The sequence below is a fragment of the Sminthopsis crassicaudata genome, chromosome 5 (assembly GCF_048593235.1).
Source record: "Sminthopsis crassicaudata isolate SCR6 chromosome 5, ASM4859323v1, whole genome shotgun sequence".
NCBI classification, from domain to species: domain Eukaryota; kingdom Metazoa; phylum Chordata; class Mammalia; order Dasyuromorphia; family Dasyuridae; genus Sminthopsis; species Sminthopsis crassicaudata.
The window spans coordinates 79,195,979-79,219,274 of record NC_133621.1 but is presented as its reverse complement, the minus strand read 5'-3'; the positions used below and the strand labels follow the sequence as shown (position 1 = coordinate 79,219,274).

Genomic DNA, 23,296 nt, shown 5'->3' with positions numbered 1-23,296 from the left:
CTAATGTTCACAGAACCGTACAATTTTGTAAGTAAATGGGACATCACCCAGATCTTGGGATGCTTTATCTTTGACCTGGGACCTCTAAAATTCAGCAACTATTATTTTGAGTGAGTTAAAACAGTGTGTTAGTTTCTCTGTGGATTCTCTAGATCTCCATTTTCCCTTTCGGTTTTAATACTTTTTGCCAAAAAAATTTTCCCATTACTCAAAATATAGTATTTGGGGTTTTTAATGTTTCATATTTCTGAAAGGCTAAAAATTCTTAAATTTATTTCACTACTTTTCAGGAAACTTGTTTTCTGATAAAAATAATTACAGTTCTAATATTCCTTTAATATTTCTTATTTCATGAGTATTTTTTTTTTCAGTTATTTCCTTCATTTTATCTATGTAGAATGCTTTGTTAAATATTTCCAGCTTCAGTCCTAAGCTGTCAAATCTTTTTTTGTTAGTTTTATTTTAGTTTAGTTTTTATTTACCACATATATGCATGGGTAATTTTACAACATTGACAATTGCCAAACCTTTTGTTCAGCATCAGTTCATGTAAATCTCTCCAGGCCTTTCTGAAATCATCCTGTTGGTCATTTCTTACAGAACAATAATATTCCATAATATTTATATACCACAATTTATTCAGCCATTCTCCAACTGATGGGCACCCATGTAGTTTCCAGTTTCTGGCCACCACAAAGAGGGCTGCCACAAACATATCTTGCACATATATGTCCCTTTCCCTTCTTTAAGATCTCTTTGGTATATAAGCCCAGTAGTAACACTGCTGGGTCAAAAGGTACGCACAGTTTGATAACTTTTTGAGCATAGTTCCAAATTTAAGTTATCAAATCTTCATTGGAGTTTTTTAAATTAAGAACTCTAATTTTATTTTTCATTTCCATACAAACTGCACCCATTTTCTGAGTACTTGCATACAATTCAAAAATTTTTGGTCTTTCAATTGAAATTGTTAGAAAATTATTATTTTCTTTTGGAATTTTATTCTGGACTCTTTTACTTAATAGTATTTTTTTAAATAGAAGCTTTTCTTCATATGTCGATTCTTCAGAATCTGCACAGACTTTTTCCATTTTAGCTTACTTCAAAGAGTGAATTTATGGCTTAATAAATGAGTAAAGCCAGTCTTATGTTCAGGAATATCCAGGGTTATATTATACCTCTAATCTACAGTGGATTACATGACCCTGAACAAATCATTTAACATCTCACAAGTACCAGAATTAGTGTCTTTAAGACTAAAAGCTGCAGATGGTTGTTTAATTTAAATAATCAACCTACCAAGGGAATTCAGAGGAGGAGAATATGCTGGAGAAAGAGGAAAGACAGAAGCAAAGATGAAATGACTAAAAAGACTTGATAATGGCATCTACTACAAAGATTACAATTACAATTCAGACTTCTGTATTTGTGTCAGAATCACTGAATTTTATGTTTTGAAAGTATCTTACTATTTTAAAATTGAAAAATCACAAATTCAAAAATTTCCAACTGGGGATGAAGAAAAAAATCAATCCTGTCTTACCAAAAAACCTTAGAGGTCCCTCCAACCTATGATCATCCATGATTACAGAGGGGATATTATAGTAGTGATGTTTAAATTCCTCAATTGATGAAGCTAATACCTTAGACTATTTATGAAATACTGGATTTGGCATCTACATTGGAAACTACTAAAAGTCAAATTGTGTGGCAACAAATTCCTTATAGTGATTTTAAGTCCCTTCTAGACCTACAGTACAAGCAGCACTCAAAAAATCAAAATGAATCAAATTTGATAATATTTTGTAAATCAACTGTAAAAATAAGAATTTGTTTTTCTATTGAAGTAGTGCTATAATTATGAAAGACCTTAAACAACAAAAATGGGCTTTGATATTTTGTACTTGGGGCAATAGGAGGCCACTGAAGTTTCTTGAACTAAGGCACAGTCAGATCTGTACTTTAAGAATAGTGATATGATTTTAAAAAAAAGCAAGAGGAAAGTGAAGCCAAACAGATCTCTAAGAAGCATGTTATAGTAACCCTGATGAGGTGATGAAGGCCTGAGTTAAGATAATGGATGTGAGACAAGAGAAAGGAAAGGAGGGGTGAATTGAACTTTGCAATTATACATACAAAGGATAACCAAAGATGAGTATGGCTATTTAGAAGGATGGAAACACTCCACAGAAATAGCAAAATTAGGCAGGGGAGTGGTTTTGAAAAATTAAATTTGATAAATTGGTTCTATTTTGGACCTGTTCAAGCAATTGGTGTGATAAGGGCTAAAAACAGTTGGATATAAAAGAGAGCAGGAGGTTAAGATTTAGGAATTATGCTGAGGGAGAACACTGATGAAATCCTCTTCCTCCACAATGACAGAAGGTCCACAATAAAACCTTGGGACACATACATGCAAAGGGCATATAAGTGAACATCCTAGAAAAGAAACTGAAAATGAATGGTCAAACAGGTCAGCAACAAAAACAGCAAGGAAAAGGTAACGGTAAATAGTGTCAAACACTATAAAAGTCAAGAAGATGAGAAAAGAGCTATTAGAGATCATGGAAGAACAAATGTAAAGTTTGTCATTACAACAGTATTTGCTAAATGCCTATTTTGTCCCAGATACAAGCAAGGAGAAACAGCCCCTAGAACACTGAGACCTTACATTCTGGAGGAGAAACACCAGATATATAAATTTAGGTAAATACAAAACAGACAGAGTCACAGACATAGACCCACCCACCCCTTCATACCCCAAGAATAACTTAGAGGGTAATGGATAAAGGAGAAAATAGGAAAATGGAGGTTGTGCTAACTTTTGATAGTAATCTGGGATTCTAAGAGAAAGAGACAGAACAATATTGTCTATGAGGAGCAATAAGAAAATGTAATTGCCCAGACCAGAGAGTATAACGAGAATCAAGTCAATAATGTAACAGTCAGATGAGCTAATATTTTTAAATGCAGCAAGTAGCAAGACTAAGCCAAGTCCTTTCTGTATCCTCAGAACCTAGGGCACTGTTTCACAAATAGTTGTTGCTAATAAGGTTGACTACTTGAATCAATTTTACTACTACAGAAATTTCTGAAATCCTCATTATATTTTCTTGCTTAATTTTATAAAAATTACATCCTGTATCTAATTGCTTTAATCCAATTCTAATTCAATGTGTTTATTAAATTAGTACAACTGAAGCATAATGCTATTTTTTGAACAAGTTCTTTTATTCTTCTTGGATCTCAGATTCCTCAAATAATAATTAGTGTTAAGGGGATTCAAGCCTCCCAGCTATATTTTTAAAAATAAAACAAAATGCATTTAGTATTTTAAACAAACCACCATCTTGATAACTTCCACCTTGGGAGAAACAATATTATACCTGTAATATAGAACTATCTTGGAAAATTAATTTCTTCACCCAACACAAAAATAATTTTTCCCAAGAAATTAGATCCTAATTTAGGATCTAATTATTTCACATTTGTGTGATAGTGTATCTTAAGTACTACCATATTTAATTTACTAAAATAATTCCTCTTTGTATAGTACTTTAAGATTTACAATGACTTTTTCTTTTTCTTTACAACAAACCTAAAAGATAGTCAAGTCAAATTAAAGAATTATTATTTCTATTTTCCAGATATGGAAATCCATTTTAAAAGCTTAACAATTTGTCAAAAAAAGTTTCAGGTGGCAAAAGCAGGCCTAAAAAAGATTTTTTTTTTGTTCCCAGTGTAGTGCTCTTTTGCTAAACAAAGATGAGACACCATTTTTATTGTCCTTCTCCTCTCCTTAAACACTTTCACTAGCTCTCTTTTTTTTTCCCCCTGAGGCTGGGGTTAAATGACTTGTCCAGGGTCACACAGCTAGGAAGTGTCTGAGATCAAATTTGAACTCCGGTCCTCCTGAATTCAGGACTGGTGCTCCATCCACTGAGCCACCTAGCTGCCCCCAATAGCTCTCTATTAGTTATGTGATAAACAGAAATACCACTGCCTACACTCAAGTTCTTTCATAATTTAGCCTACATGTACTCCCTTGACTTTTTTTTTCTTGCTTACTTCATATAAAATCAAAATCGCTTATTAAGTATTTTCTTCTTCCACACTGATAAAACATGAACAATATATAACAATGATATAACAAGAACTTCTTTCTTTATATATATAAAGTCTGTAATTTTGAACAGATTACTTCATATCTCTTAAGTACCTCAGACAATTCTCTTAAGTCACAGGTAGAGAGGTATGTCATCTCTGTTTATAAAGAAGGTTCTCATACTTCGAGTTCTCAATGATAAAATCATATACTGCCATTTTTTTGCTGATAAAACTAAATCAAAGAACACTATTTCAGAACAAAACTCAAGATTACACAAAAGGCAATGATGAATGATGGGTGTTACCAAGTTATAAGTAAAAAAATATAATGATGACTTTTATGCAATATGTCAAACAAATGACATATTACAAGGATTTAAACATAATTAATAAATTTTATATTCCAGGGCTCTGATAAAGGCCTCATTTCTAACATATATAGAGAAATGACTCAAATGTATAAGAATACAAGCCATTCTCCAAATGATAAATGGTTAAAAGGATATGAATAGCCATTTTCAGATGAAGAAACTCAAGCCATTTCTAGTCATATGAAAAAATATTCTAAATCACTATTATCAGAGAAATGCAATTAAGACAACTTTAGGTATTACTATATACCTCTCACAATGGCTAAGATGACAGGAAAAAATAAGATAAATATTGATGAAATGTGGGAAAACTAGGGCACTAATACATTGTTAGTGGAGTTATGAAATGATCCAACCATTCTGGAGAGAAATAACTATGCCCAAGGGCTATCAAACTGTGCACACCCTTCAATCCAGCAGTGTCTCTTCTGGGCCTGTATCCCAAAGAGATCATAAAAAAGGGAAAAGGACTCACTTTTCACACATTTGTGCAAAAATAATTTTTTTTCATAATCACCACATCTTCTAGCACAGTGCATGTAGGAAATACTCAAATACTGAATTTTTAAAATTTAGCATTTTTAACAATTTAGCAATTTTAATAAAGTGTTAAAATCGAAAATAAATTTATGGAGGAATCACATCAAAATATAATCAAATTTTATGAAGCAATCACAGAAAACCAGAAATGGAAGAGGCCTTAGATACCAACTAGTCTACATCTCTATTTAATAGTTGGGGAAAACAAAAGAGTGGCTTGTCTGATTTCTCAAAGCAAATTAGTGGCCAAGCCACTACTAGACACAAAGCATACTGATTATTCTATTGGCACTGCCTTACTGCAGAGCAAACTCCTCTGCCCTCTCCAAAATTTGGCAGATGCATGTGTTGTAATTCTTCTAGGAAAACATCTTAATCTGTTATCAATTATATCATCCTTACCTGTCTGGGGGTTTTCAGGCATTGACTCATATTCTGAATGCTCCAGGACCAAAGTGTTCATATCCGCTTGGTCTGACAATGAAACTGGCTCTTGCAGGTCTGCTAACACTGCATTCGGATATGATGTGTCGCCATTACTGTTGGCATCCAATCCTGCAATTGGAAATTGTACCCCAAAAAGGGTAAAAAAAAAAATTTTCTCTCTCTCAAAAAAAAAAAAAAAAATTCCTTAGACTTGTTATTTTTATTAAACAGACTCAATATAAGTCTTTAATGTATGTTTACCAAAAACTGGTAACAGCATGGTCTTCATGTTTGATAAACTAACAATCTCTCTGTAGGAAACAATAATGAAAACAGAATTACCTTAGAGTTATCAAATTTAAAGCATACCTTCTTTGCAGGCATCTGGGGGGTGATCTGCTATTTCTTCCCAGGCTTTGCTCACATTTCCATCAGTGGTACCACTTGCTTCCAAGTGTAACATGTGATTTCCCCATACTTTTGCATTAGGATTTAACTCTGAAACCTTGGCTGGTTCCTAAAAGGAAAGTTTATGAAATATTTTTAATATAACAGAATATAGATTTCCCTTTATACATTAAGTCAAAATGAATTTACAGTAATTAAAGGGTGTAGGGGTGAATAAGAAAAAAAGGGAAAATTGCATTAAAGGACCAAATATCTAATTCATTCCATATGACCTTAGCAGAGGTTTAGTTCAGTGATCTACTAAGCCTAGTAAATCTGACTTTTTTTTTTTTTTGGCTGAGGCAATTGGGGTTAAGTGACTTGGCCAGAGTCACACAGTTAGGAAGTGTTAAGTGTCTGAGACCAAATTGGAACTCAGGTCCTCCTGACTTCAAGGCTGGTGCTCTATCCACTATGCTATCTAGCAGTTTTTTTTTTCCCCTTAAGCCACAATAAGCACAATAAACACATTAAAACAACTGTGTTCACTCATTTCATTAACAAGTAGATATGTTATAAAACAATCAATAACTGAACTTTGAAGACAAGGACTGAGATCCTCAGTTCTCTTGTCTCATTACCTAACAATCGATATAATATAAGTAGGCAAGATGTACATTGAAACACAAGTCTTCTAGTATGAAATATTAATTTGCTAAATATTAAAATTAAATATTAATTATGGTCACTTATAGAAGCTTAATTTTAAAATAACCTTGCATAAATAAATGAAATATAATAAAAAATTTATAGTAAAAAATATTTAACTTTTTTTCCTTTAGAAAGATTAGATAATAAAACAAAAACCTAATACATTCAGAAAAAATGGTTTATCCTATAAGTTAATTACCTTCCAATCTGAATCAAAATTTCAAACTTTTAAATTATACATATTCAATGTTATATTCAAATATAGCCAATTATGCATTTGAAAAAAAGGAGAAACATTTATATTTATACTTTTATGGATCTTAGTCACATATTTTAACAATTTTTGTATTTGGGGGAAAAGAAGCCTCCCATATTGTCTTGTAACACTTTCAAAACCAGATACTCATCACAATGTTTTATATAGTACTACTTCCAATTACTTCTTATCTATCACTTCAGTGGCCACAATATGATGGGATTAGGAAAGGTATTTTACCTGTCTGAATATTTTAGAAAAACTAAGGCACAGCCACAACTGAGGCAAAAGTTCCCCAAAGTTGCTCAATATATCATTCTAAGAATAAGGATTATAAACTCAAGACTTCCTCAGGTCTAGTCTACTGTTGTTCAAAAACCCACTATTCAGCACTGAAAACAACAAAGAATGGTATACTCCCATTAAATATTCTGATTACTTATTGTTATTTGATTACTTTTACTCCTTCTGCACCCATACTATTATTACTACCTAGTATTTATATAGCATTTTATTGTGAGTTTTCCAAATTTTATCATTATACATAAAAAATTTTCTAAGACTTAAAATAAAAACTATTTATAGTACTAAAAATTATGTTGAATGTGATTTGCTAATGGAGAAGATTTTTCAGGTTTTTTGGGCACCTTTTTATGATCATCCTCAATCTAAAGAAAGGTCTATATTATGGGATATTATTGTTCTGTAAGAAATGACCAATAGGATGATTTCAGAAAGGCCTGGAGAGACATTAACTGATGCTGAGTGAAATGAGCAGGACCAGGAGATCATTATATAGTTCAACAGCAATACTATATGATAATCAATTCTGATGGATGTGGCCCTCTCTCTCTCTTTGTGGAACCAAATCAGTTCCAATAGAGCAGTAATGAACTGAACCAGCTATACCCAGTGAAAGAACTCTGGGAGATGACTATGAACCACTACATAGAATTCCCAATCCCTTTGATGGGAGTTGAGGTACCTTTAAGAACCCCCCTCCCCCCACCATGCCTGACCCTATATTTTTGTCTGCCTACATTTTTGATTTCCTTCACAGGCTAATTGTACACTGTTTCGAAGTCCGATTCTTTTTGTAAAGCAAAATAACTGTTTGGACATGTATACATATATTGTATTTAACTTACACTTTAACATATTTAACATATATTGGTCAACCTGCCTTTAGAGGAAAGGGGTGGGGGGAAGGATGAGAAAAGTTGGAACAAAAGGTTTTGGAATTGTCAATGCTGGAAAATTACCTATGCATAAAATTTTTGTAAAAATTACACTAATTTTTTAAAAAAGAAGTCTAATAACTATAGTAATTTCAAGATAATAATGGATATAAACATCACAAGATAGCTACAAAAAACTATAATACAAAGTGAAAAATTACAATGGTTTCTTGTAAAGAATAGACTGACATGAAATCACTAACACCTAGCCTGCTAATCTCATCAGTTTTACTTGATCATATTACCATCTATACACTTCACAAGAACAGTAAGACACTTATCAAAAGCTTTTGGAAAATCAGGGCAATCCAGGCAAATCCCATCTACATCTTGTCTTTATCTGCTACCTTGAATGTTTACCAACTGTCTTTTTAGTGATTCATTCTAGAATTTATCTAAGGATTGAAGTTAAGCTCTTCAAATGCATTATAATGTGCAGATTTTGCTTTTTCCTTCTAAAAAAGATTTGGGAAAGCTTTTGCCCTTCTCTAATTTTCTAGTACTTTTCCGTTTTCTCTATGATCTTTTAAGCATCAATGATAGTGACTCAGCAATTGCATTTCCCAGTTCTTTTAGAACCCAAGGTTCAGGTTACTAGAGTAACCTGAGTTACTAGAGTGCTCTTCAACTACAGCTTTTATTTTTTTATCTTAATTATCTTGAGGCAATCTACTCTTTGTTAGTGGTATTTGTGTGTGTAACATTCTCCTCTCTCCCTGTTACTATAGGACCATGCCACTCAACTCATTTATCTGGTCTTGCTTCCATCTAGATTCCATATCTAGATTCGTTAGTGAGGTCCCTGTCCACATATATTGATCTTCTGAAATGGAGTTAAGTGACTTGCCCAGGATCACACAGCTAGGAAGTCCACCTGAATTCAGGGCTGGTGCTCTATCCACTGCGCCACCTAGCTGCCACACCAACTTACACTTAATCAGAACAATTTCCTTTTGGGTCATCACAATTTCCTTACAGAGCATTTCAATTCAACTCACTTCACCCGAATTATTTCATTCTATACGATCCCACTGTCACTCTGATTTTTTTGACATGTCTATTTCTAAAGTCTAGGATGCTTGTCAGTCTATGCCTATATTTCTTCTCCCTTATCATAGGGCTTCTTAAATTTTTTTCTACTCCTACCTCCTCTCTTTTTGCTGGAGAAAATTTTATTCAACCCCAGGAACATAAGTATATATAAAAGGCATACAAATTAAACAAATTACTGATAATGAACCACAAAAAAAAATTATTAAGATAATTAATTGGTATACACATAATTTTACCTTTTATTAAAGACAAAAGAAAATTTGCATACTAATGTGATGGATACACATTTTATATAAAGAATTATATCTTGTTAGAATAATTGCTACCTTTTACTGTTACAAATTTACGTATATTTGGAAAAGTAAAAAATTACTAAAAGAGAAAAACAAAGTCTTCTTTTGACTTTTAAAGCCCTTTATGATCTAATCCCTTCCTAATTCTCCAATATTATTACAAAGTAGGAAACCATCAGTGCCTACAAAGGGCCAGAAAACAGATTAAATGCTTTACAAACATTATTTTACTTCACCTTTACCTACCAATATGCTCATTTTATAGATGAGAAAACTGAAGCCAAAAGAGGTTAAGAAATGACAGTTAAAATGGCCTCCTTGATATATTCCTCAGCTACAATACGCAACTCTTTAAATTCTGATCATTTTTACTGACTCTTCTCTTAGCTTCTAAGCCTTCAAGTCTCAGCTCAAGTGTCACCTTCTGCAAGGAACCATTCCCAGTTCTCTTTAAACTTTCTTTCTGAAATTAGCTATAATTTATCCTATACAGTCACAGCTCTACTATAAAGATGTAAAAAATCATCTTGCTATAAAAATTCATTCAACAAAAGCCAGAGGATTTATGGGGGAAAAAGGTGGTGGTGGAATGTTAAAGACCAAACATCAGTAATACATCTGTAAACCTGTAAAGGGCAGGAATTTTAGAGAAATATACTTAAGGTTCAGTATGATTGATTTAAACAAGGCATTAACTCAGTGGAACTGATAAGACAATGGTTATCTAGTTTAGCATGTGAGTTCTCTAGTTCAGTATAATTGATTTAATCTTACAATAAATAATGGTTCCCTAGTGATATAATGATTGCTTTATATCCTATATACTGTAAAGATGTAATAGTAATAGAGCATATAAACTGGGGACAAACTCAGCCAGAGACTTCAAGAGAGACATTCCATCTTCATCAGCCTGGCTTCTCCTGCTTACCCCACTGACACCAAGGCCCATCTTTCAGAATCTCCAGAAAGCTAGCCCAGGTCCCAGGCAAGGAAACAGACTAAAGAATTTGGACTTTATCCTTGGTTATTCTTGTGGTGATTACGCTGCTGAAAGGAAAGCTGATCCCCAAGACCTACAGAAAGCAAACCAGGACATTACAGAAACTTAATAAAAATGGCAGCACAATTATGCCAAATGACCAAGAAATAGATAAATGTTACAATACATAGTGATGATGGTTTTGCTCAACCATGCTTCTTGACAGAGCAGAAAAGTTACAGGGCTATGTGGTAACAGGAGAAGAGTATGGACCACCAGCTTTCCTAGGGCCAAAGCTCGCACTGTACCAGAAGATATAAATTTCTTTTTTCCTTATAGAAATCTGAAAGTTGTCTTGTGGAATTTATGTCAAAAAGATTATAAATAATGAGTTTCTGTGAAGTGGTAGAGAGATTTCAGAAATCAGATAACATCAGATGTGGTTGAATGTGGCTTGCTGTGCTTTTCGTTTGTGAGACTGTTAATTGTGAGATGACATATAAGCAAATCTGAAATTCAAAATTCTGGTTATGCTCAAATTATTCTCTAATATATCAATTATGATGCAACAAATTCATGTTCTGAAAATAAACTATGTTAGCAGAACCAAGTATATGACTTGCTTATACACAGCTATTGCATGATATCTCATTTTTTTTGCCTTTATTTGTATCACAGTGTATACAGTTTATACTGGCACAAAATACATAACAAATAAATAACAAATAATAAATGATAACTAACATTGCCATCATAGAAAATTAAGTTCAATTCTGAAAGAAAGGAGTTAGGCTGGGAGAGGAGAAGAAGAGGAAGGAGAAGGCGGGGAAGAAGACAAGAAGGGTGAGGTAGATTTTTAAAATTACTAGTGTCTTGGTAATTTTGTTTCATTTCATTATATATATAATTATGTATTAAAAAAAACCCAACTCTATCTACAGTTAATATTTTTAAGTGCCTACTATATACCAGAAGCTGTGGTAATGCTCAGAATAAATTGTATCTACCTTCCAGGAGTTCTCTAATGGGTTCTCTATCTGGTTCTTATTGCCTCTAAAAAAACTAAATACTAAAGTCTCTACTCATTCTGGCTATCAGATATATTTAATTAATGGGTTATTATATATATTTATATAATATATATAATATATATTTAATTAATGGGTTATTATCTATTTTTGTGTCATAGAACCCTATGTCAGGCCACTGGGACCTGTGGCCATTTCAGAATAATGCTTTTAAATACATAAAATAAACCAAACAAGGCTACAAAAGTTACCTATTTTATTAAAATAAAAACAAGCTTTTTTTCCCCCCTTGAAGTTGATGGACTACTTCAAATGTACCCATAGTATTCTGGAGTGTGTATAAACTCCATGTTAAGAAGACTAGTTTATAATTCCAATTGTTCAGCAACGAAGAGAGCCATCTACATCCAAAGAGAGGACTATGGGCGCTGAGTGTGGACCACAACAGCATTCTCACTCTCTCTGTTGTTTGCTTGCATTTTGTTTTCTTTCCCATTTTTTTTCCCCTTGATCTGATTTTTCTTATGTAGCAAGATAACATATTTTTTAAATTTAAAATACATTTAAAATGTACTGGACTACCTGCCAGCTAGGAGAGGAGGTGGGGAGAAAGAGGGGATAATTTGGAATAGAAGGTTTGCAAGGGTCAATGTTGAAAAACTGCCCATGCATATAGGTTAATAAAAAGCTTTAATTTAAAAAAAAAAAAAAGAAGAAGATGATTACTAGTTTACAAGCAGTATGGACTTGTCACTGTTATGTCTCTTCAGAGAGTCTGCCTAGAAATAAGAATGCAGTCAGCAGTGCTACCTCAAGGTCAAGGACATGCACTGTATAACAATTTTGTTCCCTAATACTAGTATGTGGCCCACTAAACACCTTTCATATTTCAATCAGCCATCATAGATCACTTTAAGAGAAATGACAATTAGTTCCCTAACCAAAATTTACTGTCACTGTCTAAGAAAAAAAATTATACAGCAAAAATCAATGAATAAGGAGAAAGCAATTCAATTTTGCCATTTTTCTGATGGCTTAATTCTAGAAAATCTGCCTTTCATATCCTTTTAAAAGTTAGCTAGAATGTTAAAAACTGGTAGTCCTAAAATTTTCTAGTTATTCTCTTTTTGTCCAATTACTTTTTATCAACTATTATTATCTGGAGGGTCTAAGAGATAAGGGAATAATAATTAAACAGTTACTCTTTATTTAGCATCCAAAACTACAGAAGGTGGAGATAAATGAGTAGTAGTTGTATACAGGGTCTGAAATATCAAGAATTCATTTTCTCAAATAGATTCAATTTATTATTAGCTTGCTTATGCCAGAGAAATTCAAGTGTCAAAGAATCAGTATATTCAGAGCTACAAATGTCTTGCTTGGTCTTCAGAAACTAATTTTACAGCATTTTAAAGATGAGGAAAACTGAGGTTCCAAGATTGGCCAAAGGTCAATCACACAGCTGACCAAGTGTACTGACTCGAAGTAAGCAGTGCTCTTTCTACTACACTCTGGGATACTTTCAAAGACTGCTCAAAGGGAACACAAGTGGGGAAAAGAGGGACTATTTTGCTTGAACCCTGGCATGCCAATAATCCTAACTAATTCTCCTCCTGTGACTCAAACATACATTTATTTTTGATCCTTGCACCTTTCTCTCACAAAGCATAAGTTTGACTATGTCATTCCTGTTCAAAAAGCTTCATTATCTCCAAAACAAAATACAAAATCCCCTGCTTAGCACGTAAATACCTTCACGATATACTTCCAATTTATACTTCTATACCCTAGGTTCTTTTTTTAAATGGTACTGAATTTATGTCAATTACATATAATTTTAAACATTGATTTTTATAAGATAATGCATTCCATAATTGTTCTTTTCATTCCTCTGCTCAAGCAATCTGATATAGTCATACATGTATAATCATATTAAACATATCCACACATTAGTCGTGTGAAAGAATCAGAACAAAAGAGAAAAAACACAAAAAAGAAAAAACAACAACAAAAAAAGCCAAAATAGTATGCCTCAATCTGCATTCAGACTACATACTTCTTTCTTAGGATGTGGACAGCATTTTCCATCACGGGTCTTTTGGAATTGGGTGTCCCAGTTGTATCACAATTACTCCAACATTTATTTATAATTTATGCTGTTTCATAACAGAATATTGAAGAAGCACTGCATTCCTGACATAAATCCTACTTGGTCACTGTATTATTATCCTGTGATAAACTACTTTAACATTTTTGCTAATACTTTATTTAGCATTTTTTGCATCAATTGGAATCAATTTGCAATCAACAGGAAAACTGTTCTATAATTTTCTCTCTCTGGATCTTCTTGCTTTAGGTATCAGCACTGTATCTGTCAGAATTTGGCAGGATTCCTTCACCTATTTTTCTAAATAGTTTATATGATATTAGAATTAATTGTTGTTTAATGTTTGGTGGAATTCACTTGTAAATTCACCTGCCCCAGATTTTTCCTACCAAGTTCAATGATAACTTGTTTATTTTCTTTTTCTAAAATGGGGTTGAGTATTTTATTTCTATGACAGAGATCCAGGAATTTGTATTTTTAATATTCTGATAATTGCATTTCAATATAATTGGTTCACTTTATAATTCTTTAGATATTATTATAAATTATTAAATTTATTATTATTAATTTATTATATATTATCTATTATTAGATTATTATTATACATTTAAAAACATTACTTTGAGAAAGGTTTGAGAAGCTTCACCAGCTTAACAAAGAAGTTCATGACATTGAAATGGTTAAGAATCCTTGTTTTAACATATCACATTAATATCTTTTAATAACATTGATCTATTTGTTGTATCTCCTATAAAACATCCAATCTCCATCTTCTGTGTTTTAGCCCAAGATGTCCCCAATACCCAGAATGTTCTTCAAATTCACTCCTATCTTTGGACATTCCTGGCCAGTCAATCAATAAGTGTTTATTAGTCATTTAGTGAATGTTAAGCATAGTACTAGAAACATAAGCAGAAAGGATGGTCTAAGAGTCTATATTCTAATAGAATAGATAAAGATACCAAGAGGGAGCTGAAAAGCTTGTGCTGAAAGTTTGGGGGAAGGGAAGAAGATGGGTATACAGATGAGATAATTCAGTATGAGGTATCATACCTCAGTATGAGTATTGTGGAGATGAATCAGAAGTATGTGCTGAAGAAGTAGGAAAAAGTTCCTACTTCTCCTCAAAGCTCAGCTCAACTATTACTTTCTCCATTCCCAAATTACTTCTCTAAGTACATGCTGCTTCCAACCAGCTGAATGTAAATTCTAAAGCACCAAACAGCGTCAAAAAGACTCATCTTTTTGAGTTATATATCCAGACTCAGACATTTTATTGGCTATGTGACTCTGGGCAAATTTCTGAATCTTATTTGCCTCAGTTTCTGCATGTGTAAAATGAATTGGTCAAGGAAATGGCAAACCACTTCAATGTCTCTGCCAAGAAAATCCCCAATGGAAACGTGGACAAGTCGGACACAAGACCAGGCAAGCACAAAGAAACCATCAGAGTTCTTGAACATAGAGATGGGCATATTTGTTTGTGGGTGTTAGCAATATAAAGGATAAGATCATCTTTGTGTGTGGCTAATATAGAAGTGAGCAAATTGAAGAACTAAGTGGTTAGAGCATTTGAAGGAGAAGCAATCTGTATTTTCATGTCCATTAAGTAGCCTACTCTCCAGATGGTAAGGTCAGTAACATTCACTAAATGCAGTCCTAAGTGCTTTATAAATATTATCTCATTTGATCCTCCCAACAGCCCCATGAGAAAGATGCTATTACTACTGCCATTTTACAGCTGAGAAAACTCAGGCACACAAGATTAAATGACTAGCCCACAGTTATACAGTTAATAAGTGTTTGAGGCAGAACTCAAACTCAGGTCATTCTGATTCCAGGCCCAGCACTCTATTTGCTGTCACGCAGGTGTCTTGAGTTTTCAATACAATCTAGACATCCATGACTCCATTAATACTGTTGTTTGAAAAAAGCCGAGAAATAGGTGAAGATGGCAGAATAAAGCCAGGATCTCACCTGAGCTTATCTCCAAAAGCCCTCCAAATACCTTTAAACAATGACTCTAATTCTAGAGCAGAACCCACAAAAAGACAGAGTGAAACATTTTTCCAACCCAAAAAAGATCTGTTGTACCAAACTGAGAAGCTACACAAGACAGGCCCAGGCAAATCAGGCCCTGGGGCATCTAGATCAGTGGTAGCAACAGTGGCTTCCAGACAATAAAGGGATCAGATTCCAGATCTGAAGACTTATATGGGTCCTCTTTGCTAGCACTGGGGGCAAGACTGTTGCTCTGCCTATACTTAGATATGGGTCGCAGCCAGAACAAGGACCATGGTCACAGTCCCAGAGGTGAAAAGTCCCTAGGTCATACAACCCTGCAAGAGCCCAAAACTTACAATTCTCTACAATTGCCTCTAAAATCTGAAGCTTGGGCAGTAATTCCTCCACTTGGGAAGCAAAATCTTCCTTTAACACAGAGTTAAAAGAAATAGACTGAAATAACAAGCAAAAATTCCAGAAAGATATGGTGACAAGGAAGATCAAAACACACTTGAAAGGTAACAAAATCAAAATCCCTGCATTCAAAGCCTCAAAGAAAAATATAAATTGATCTCAGGTCATGAAAGAACTCAAAAATGATTTTGAAAATTGAGAGAACTAGAGAAAAAATTGGGAAGAAAATGAGAATGATGCAAGAAAATTATGGGAAAAGTCAATAGTTTAGTAAAGAAAATACAAAAAAAAAAAAATACTGAAAAAAATAACATTTTGAAAAACAAACCAAGTCAAATGGTTTAGGAGCACATAAATCTGCTGAAGAGAAAAATGCCTTGAAAAGCAGAATAGTCCAAATGACTATATAAAAAGATATAAAAATTCAATCAAAAGAAGTACAAAAGTAGAATTGGCCAAATAAAAAAGGAACTATAATATCTCTCACAATATTTCCTTAAAAGTTAGAATTGGGCAAATGGAACCTAATGACTTTGAGACATCAAACAATCAAAACAAAAATTTAAAAATAAAATGTGACATATTTCATTGGAAAAGCAACTGACTTGAAAAAAAAAATCCAGAGATAATTTTAGAATTATTGGATTTCCTAAAAGTCAAGATTAAAAACAAAAAAGGCTAGACATCATCTTTCAAGAAATTATCAAAGAATACAGGCCAGATATTCTAGAAACAGGATAAAGTAGAAATTAAAACAATCTAACACCTCCTGAATATAAGAAATGTCAAAATAACTTCAATCAAATTCCAGACCTCTCAGATCAAAGAGAAAATACTGCAAGCAGTTCAAAAGAAACAATTCAAATAGTATGGTGCCACAGTCATCCGATTTAGCTACTTAAAAGATCAGAGGATTTGGAATATAACAATATTAAAAGTGAAAGAGGTAGGATTATAACCAAAAATCACCTATTCAACAAAACTAAGTATAATCCTTCAAAGGGAAAAAAAAAATGGCTATTCAATGCAATAGAAGAATTTGGAACATTCCTGAAGAAAAGACCAGACATAAACAGGAAAATAAATGATTCAAAAGAAGCATGAAAGTGTGAGCATGAAAAACCAATCAATGAGAAGAAAGACTTTGGGAGCAGATGACCAACATATAAGTGAATAATTTTTCTCTGCCTTCAGAAATTCACTACCTTCTTTCTACACAAACTCCCTGGATATGTCTAAGGTTGGCTCATATGACACTTCCACGAGGCAACTTTTCACATTCTACCAGCTGTTTATGTTCTCTCATTTTTTTTTCACTGTCTAATGTATATTCTTACCTATTTACATGATTTATCATCCCAAAAGAAAGTACACTTTATAAGGACAGAAACTACATTTGTTTATTTGCTTTTGTTTTTGACTAGCGTGCTTATAAACATAGCATATTCAACATTAGACTCTTGATTGGAGTCTTAGATTGGAATGGACTATAGATGGCTTATGGAAACATGTCAAAAAAAATCTGGAATGCTATTCCGAATCTTCCACTGACAACCATGGAACAACTGAGAAATCATTTAACCTCATTTGTATTCCATATTACTGTTGCTATGAAGAGTCTAAACTACATAAAATACCCTTAAAGTCCTTTTAAGGCAAAATTATTTTGAGCAAGGAATCAAAATGTGATGCTAAAATGCCTAACATTCAAAATGTGTATATTTATACCTAATGTTCTCCATTTAAATTAGTATTTAATTTCAAAATATTTAGATATGTGTATATATGTATGTTATCATATAAAACATAAAATATAAACATGAAATGATAAAGATATTAAATATTTTCCCCTAAATAGTTTCTTTAAGATTCCTTTTTTCTCTTCCCTTTTTTGATGTTTTCTTTCACTACATGACTAATAGGAAATATCATTTGCATGATCACATATATATATAAATAAAACTTACATAAAATTTCTCACTGTTTTTCAGGGAATGGTGAGGGGAAGGAAAAAAAACCAAGATTTTGGTACTTGTTTTTGTTTTACATACATTTGTGGGGGGAAAATATTTCTTTAAATTAAGACACAGGGGCTAATAATGAAATATAATTAAGCGCCCATAAACCTTAAGTGATTCATATCAGAAATAGTACTTCAAATTTTTAGACAACGTGCATTAGAATTTTTTTTTTTTAAACTGGCAAAATCTTAAATAAAGAAAAAAATTAAGCTAAATTTTCCAACAGATAAATTATTCCCAGCTGTGGGCCTCACAGATAAACAAAAATTTTCTATTCACTAATGTGTTAGACTTCTGGATTTAAAAAAAAAAAAAAAAAAAAAAAACAGATTTGTCATCTGTGTTACAGTACTAATATTATTTAAACACATAAATTTTTTGGATTAAATACTTTAAGAATATATCATCCTTATAGTTTAGGATTAAATAAAGCTGGTATAACGTATAGTAATGACAATCACAACTGATAATTTACTTTAACTTTCGACTCAAAACTTTGCTTTTAAAGTATAAATCACAATGTAGAGATTACTTGGGAAAAGTCGGTAGCAGCACAGAATCATAATTTTGTATGGGTCAATAATAGGAAAAACAATAGAGCAATGTTGAAATGCCAACTAGCTAGGTACAAATTAAAACAAAAAAATCCTGATATTTGTTAGGTTACTGATTCTAAAAATAACTAAATCATTTAAAAAGACTTACCAATTCTTCACTTCTCTCTTGCCATCCCCAAATACCACTATCCTCTGGTATCAACTGTTGATATGGAAAGCTTTCCACTGAAAATGATGCAACATGCAAGTCTTTTGGCTTACTTTGTAACTTGTCATTTATATCTTCCATTATATTTTTAGGGACTGAATTTGCCCATTGGTAGTCCATTTGGCAAGCACCACAACCATTAATAAGTCTAGCAGAAAGTATTTGATTTGTTATCCCTTCAGATTGATAGTAAGAAAGTTCACTTAAGAAATGGAAATTCAATTCATCCTGGAAATCTCCTTTAAAGGGACTTTCTGACACATTCAATTTATCTTCCATAAGAAGAGCATTCTCATCAAGAGGTACTACTTCTTTGCCATCAATCGAGATGACTGGAATTGCTTGAGTTATGTCATAAGATGGAGTAGCTGCATACTTATCCATTTGAGTTGGGTCAACTTCACCCAGTGTTTTCTTGTCACTAGACTTCAGTTTTTCATGTGTCAATGTGTAATTTTCCACTTCATTCTCTTTGGTACTTAAAACATATTTTCTAATTTGCAATTCAGGATTTATTTCTTCTAAATGGTATACCTGGAAGTCATTTCTTTCATAAGCATCTAATGAATCATTACCACTAAGACCAACATCCTCTTTTTTTGCACATTGTCCTTCTTTGTTTTCTTCATTATAAAATCCTGGTTTACTTAAACTTGAGTTATAGATGCCAGAATTATCATTAGCTCCTTTCATGGATCTACAATAAACTTGTTTTAGTTGTGGATGTGCACTACTCTTCAGGTTGTACTCTTCAACTTCTGGCTGAGTAGCACTTGAATTAGAACATTGAAATGAACATGGCAATAAGCTGGGAGAGTCTATTTTATATTTACTAGCGATTTTCTGAGTTTCAGAGTTGTTTTTCATTTGATTATTTTTTACTTCAGAAACTTTCAAAATTTCAGGGCTATCATGAGAAACCAAAAGAACACTTTGACTGTGCAATAATTTTTCCTTACAAATTACTTTATTTGCTTCTTGATTAAAGATAGTTTCAAAATCTGACTTTAAACTTTCTGTCTCACAATTATTACCTTCACTATGGATTATTTCAGATAGATCGTTTAATGGACCTGTTTCACCTTCAGTTACTCCGCAATGATCATCTTCATTCTTGGGGAATATATGAAATGACATCACTTTATTATCAGCGCAAACTAAGAGAGATGAAGGGGAAACACAGCTTTTGATTCCAGAACTGGAAGACTGGAGGTAATTTTTATCTTTGCTTTCAAGTACTTCTTTTGAGAGAAAAGGTATTGGGTTCTTTGGTCCTTGATCTACTTCACATTTATTTCTATCATATAACTGACAAACTAAGGTCTCTCTGGTTTGTGTTAAATGTTTGCTTATATTTATATCAGTAGACAAATGCATCTGATTTAAGAGTTTAGACTCAATGTTATCATTAGCATGATTTTCATCTTTTAAAATATTTACTTCATATAGTACTTCATTTTTAAGCTGGGAATGAGTCTCAGATCTCAAAAGCAAATCAGTGTTTTCAAAGTGTACTTTTTCCTTTTTCAAGCTACATTCATCTAAAATGTTCTCATTAGTGTCTAAGACGTAAGAAGATTCACTGTGATGGTCATTAGAATTACACACTGCATCTTTTGTATCATAGAGTATCAGAAGGGAATTATTTTGAGATTTCTCAAAACTGGTTAACTGATTTGCATTTAGATGAAGTTCACCTAGGCTTTCAGGAAAAAAGTCTTCTGTTCTACTAAATTCTAATTCTAATTCATTTTTACCTCTACTGTCACTTTTCTTCAGATAACTATTTTCCACTTCATTTCTGGGACTTAAGTTCTGACATACACTAACAGTTGAAGCATCGCAATCAACATCAATTTTACTATCTCCACTGTCTTTGAGGAAATTAATAGACAAATTTTCCAAATGATTTAATTTCTCTAAAATAGGGTTATCTTTTTCTTCTTGATCAACACACTCATCTTTTAATAAATCACCATCTATGGCATAATTATGTAATGAACTGATTTGCTTATGCTCTTTAGGAAATTCAGCACTTGCTTTTAACTTTAAATTATCATTTGACATGCTAGAAATATCTTCCAATTTATGCGTTGGATCATTTTCGGTAAGTAGGTCAGTAATACACTTACTTTCCTCATTAGAAACTTTCTTTACTTGACTTGAAGGTAAGATTTCACACTGGGACAATTCTTCCTGTTGTCTATTTAACTTAGCTCCCCCTTGTACAGCATGCCAGACTAAAAATTCTTTCTCAGTATCTAGAGGCCATGCCATGGTACACATTCCCTCACTGGTAACAGCTGAATGGTTTTCATCTGTTGCAATTTCTCCACACATATTAGGAGAAATCTCTTCTTCCATTTTTAGGCAGTCAGAATCAATAACACAAATGCTATAAAATTCATTCTCTCTTGAATTACTATTTTCTTTGTGATCAAGGTAAGTTGGTTTTTCATCTGTTTGTCCCTCAGAAACACCTAAAGTTTTGCTGTTCCCATTATTACTGCTGACTTGGACATTTGCCACTATTTCCCTCTCTGATAATGAGCCTTTACAAGTTACTGGATAATATTCCAAATGGCTTGTATTTAAAAAAACCTCTTCCCGCAAGTTTTGGTCTGAAAGCACTGATGCATATGAAAGAGAAATACCACATTGAGAACTCATATCTTCAGATATGTTAAGTTTATTTCCATTATCAATAAATGAGGCATTAGTAATAGGCTCTTCAGCTTTTTTCCTTTCATTTTTCTCTAAATTTTCATATCTATTTAAGACTTTGTGTACCAAATTTAATGAAGGAATCAAATTAAATGAATTGCTAGTGCTACAAGGCACTTCATGTTCAGTCTCTGAAATATGAAAAGAAGGAAACTTCACTTTTTTAGCCCAAAACAAATGTTTAAGATTTGGCTCTTTCTCCCAACTATCAATTCTAGCCGTTGTCCCATTGGCTCTATTTTCTACTTTGTGTAGTTCCTTACCTTCCACAGTATCGAATAGTGAAGATAAAGTTTTACTTATCCTGTTTTCCGGTACTTCTTCCTCCTCGGATTTTTCTAAAAGGCCAGTTTTTTCATTGCTATTGCTGTTGTTTAATTCTTTGCTGAAGCAGCAACCCATGTTGAAAAGTTCAAAATAATCATATTAAAAGTTCCTCTTCATTTCAGAGCCTCCAAATGTATCCCAACTAGCTTTCTATAGCTACTGAAGAAAAGCCAACACCCAGAAACCAAAAATAGCACTGTGTGAGACACTCACATGTTACTGTCACTCAAATCCCAACTACAACAGATTCGTAGTGTTTTCAGAAGTTATGCCATACATACATATTCTTAAACCTAAAAACTATTCCTAAAAGTCAAAGTAGTTAATATAGTATGCAGTAAACATTTATAAATGCTGCAGATATTACATTCACTACACACACATACATATTTTATTGGAACTATTGAACATATTCAATACCATGTAACAATCCAAGTTCCCTTAGAAATAACTAAAACTCCACTGGAAAATAAGAACCATTATAAATTTCAATTTATTAATTTAGATTAAAACAAAGGTTATGAAATAAAAGACAGACAGAAAGACAGACAGACAGACACACACACACACACAAAGTTCTCTAATGACCAATAAGAGAACTGATGTAGACAATTTTCACTGTCAGGAGTTTTTACTGATCTGAAGCATTTTTTAAAGCAGAAAAATCAGCACTCAGCCATTAGGACTAATGTATTACCTACCAAATAACAGATTTATCAAGTTCCTTTTTCAAAATTACTGTCACATAAATCCAACTGCATAAAGGGTCCCACAACTTTCCAATTTCTCTTTTTGTTTAATTTAGAATCCTTCAAAAGTATCCCTTCAAAGTCCCTTGAAATTATATCTATTTGGGGCAGCTAGGTGGCGCAGTAGATAGAGCACCAGCCTTGAATTCAGGAGGACCCGAGTTCAAATCAGATCTCAGACACTTAACACTTCCTAGCTGTGTGATCCTAGGTAAGTCACTTAACCCCAGCCTCAGGGGAAAAAAAAAGAAAGAAAGAAATTTTATCTATTCTTCAAAGCCTACCTCAATGTCATTACCTTTCCATTCATTCCTTGTTTGCTCCCTCTAAAAGACATGTGATCTCTTTCTTCTCTTGACTCTCACATCACTTTGTACCTTAATAATTAAATCATTTCCCCTCCTATTACTAAATTGTGTATTTGTCTAACAAGAAGAAATTTTATTCATATCATGATCATCAACCTTATCATCATCTCCCCTCTCTGATTTTGAAAGGAGATGGCTTTGAGATAAGCATTACTTCTAGGCCAGTGTCCTCAATCACCTTGCCAGAAATGACATCTACAGATTTCCAGCCTGGCAAACATTCTGGAAGGAGCTATAACTATAGCTACTTATGACTCAGGGAATTTCTTGCTATCAAAATTACCAACATTATCAGAAGCTAAAATGACTATCAATGAAAATTAGATTGAAGCAATATTACTTTTTGCTTAGGGCTGTATCCTAAGTACCATGGGAATTCTGAACCAGTGCCTTGTAGTTAAAATCTTACAATGTTGTCTTCAATGTGA

General features: G+C 33.0%; 1 protein-coding gene across 3 annotated transcripts in view; it reads right to left on the bottom strand.

The window, feature by feature from the left end:
* LARP4B (La ribonucleoprotein 4B) overlaps positions 1-23,296 on the bottom strand; it is a 190,298-nt gene that overhangs the window by 51,267 nt on the left and 115,735 nt on the right. For all 3 annotated transcript variants that reach the window (XM_074267225.1, XM_074267224.1, XM_074267226.1), the window contains exons 3-4: positions 5,814-5,961; positions 5,421-5,573 (exon numbers count right to left, since the gene is read on the bottom strand). In XM_074267225.1, coding sequence (XP_074123326.1) covers positions 5,421-5,573; positions 5,814-5,961 — 301 coding nt within the window. The remainder of the gene's footprint in view (positions 1-5,420; positions 5,574-5,813; positions 5,962-23,296) is intronic.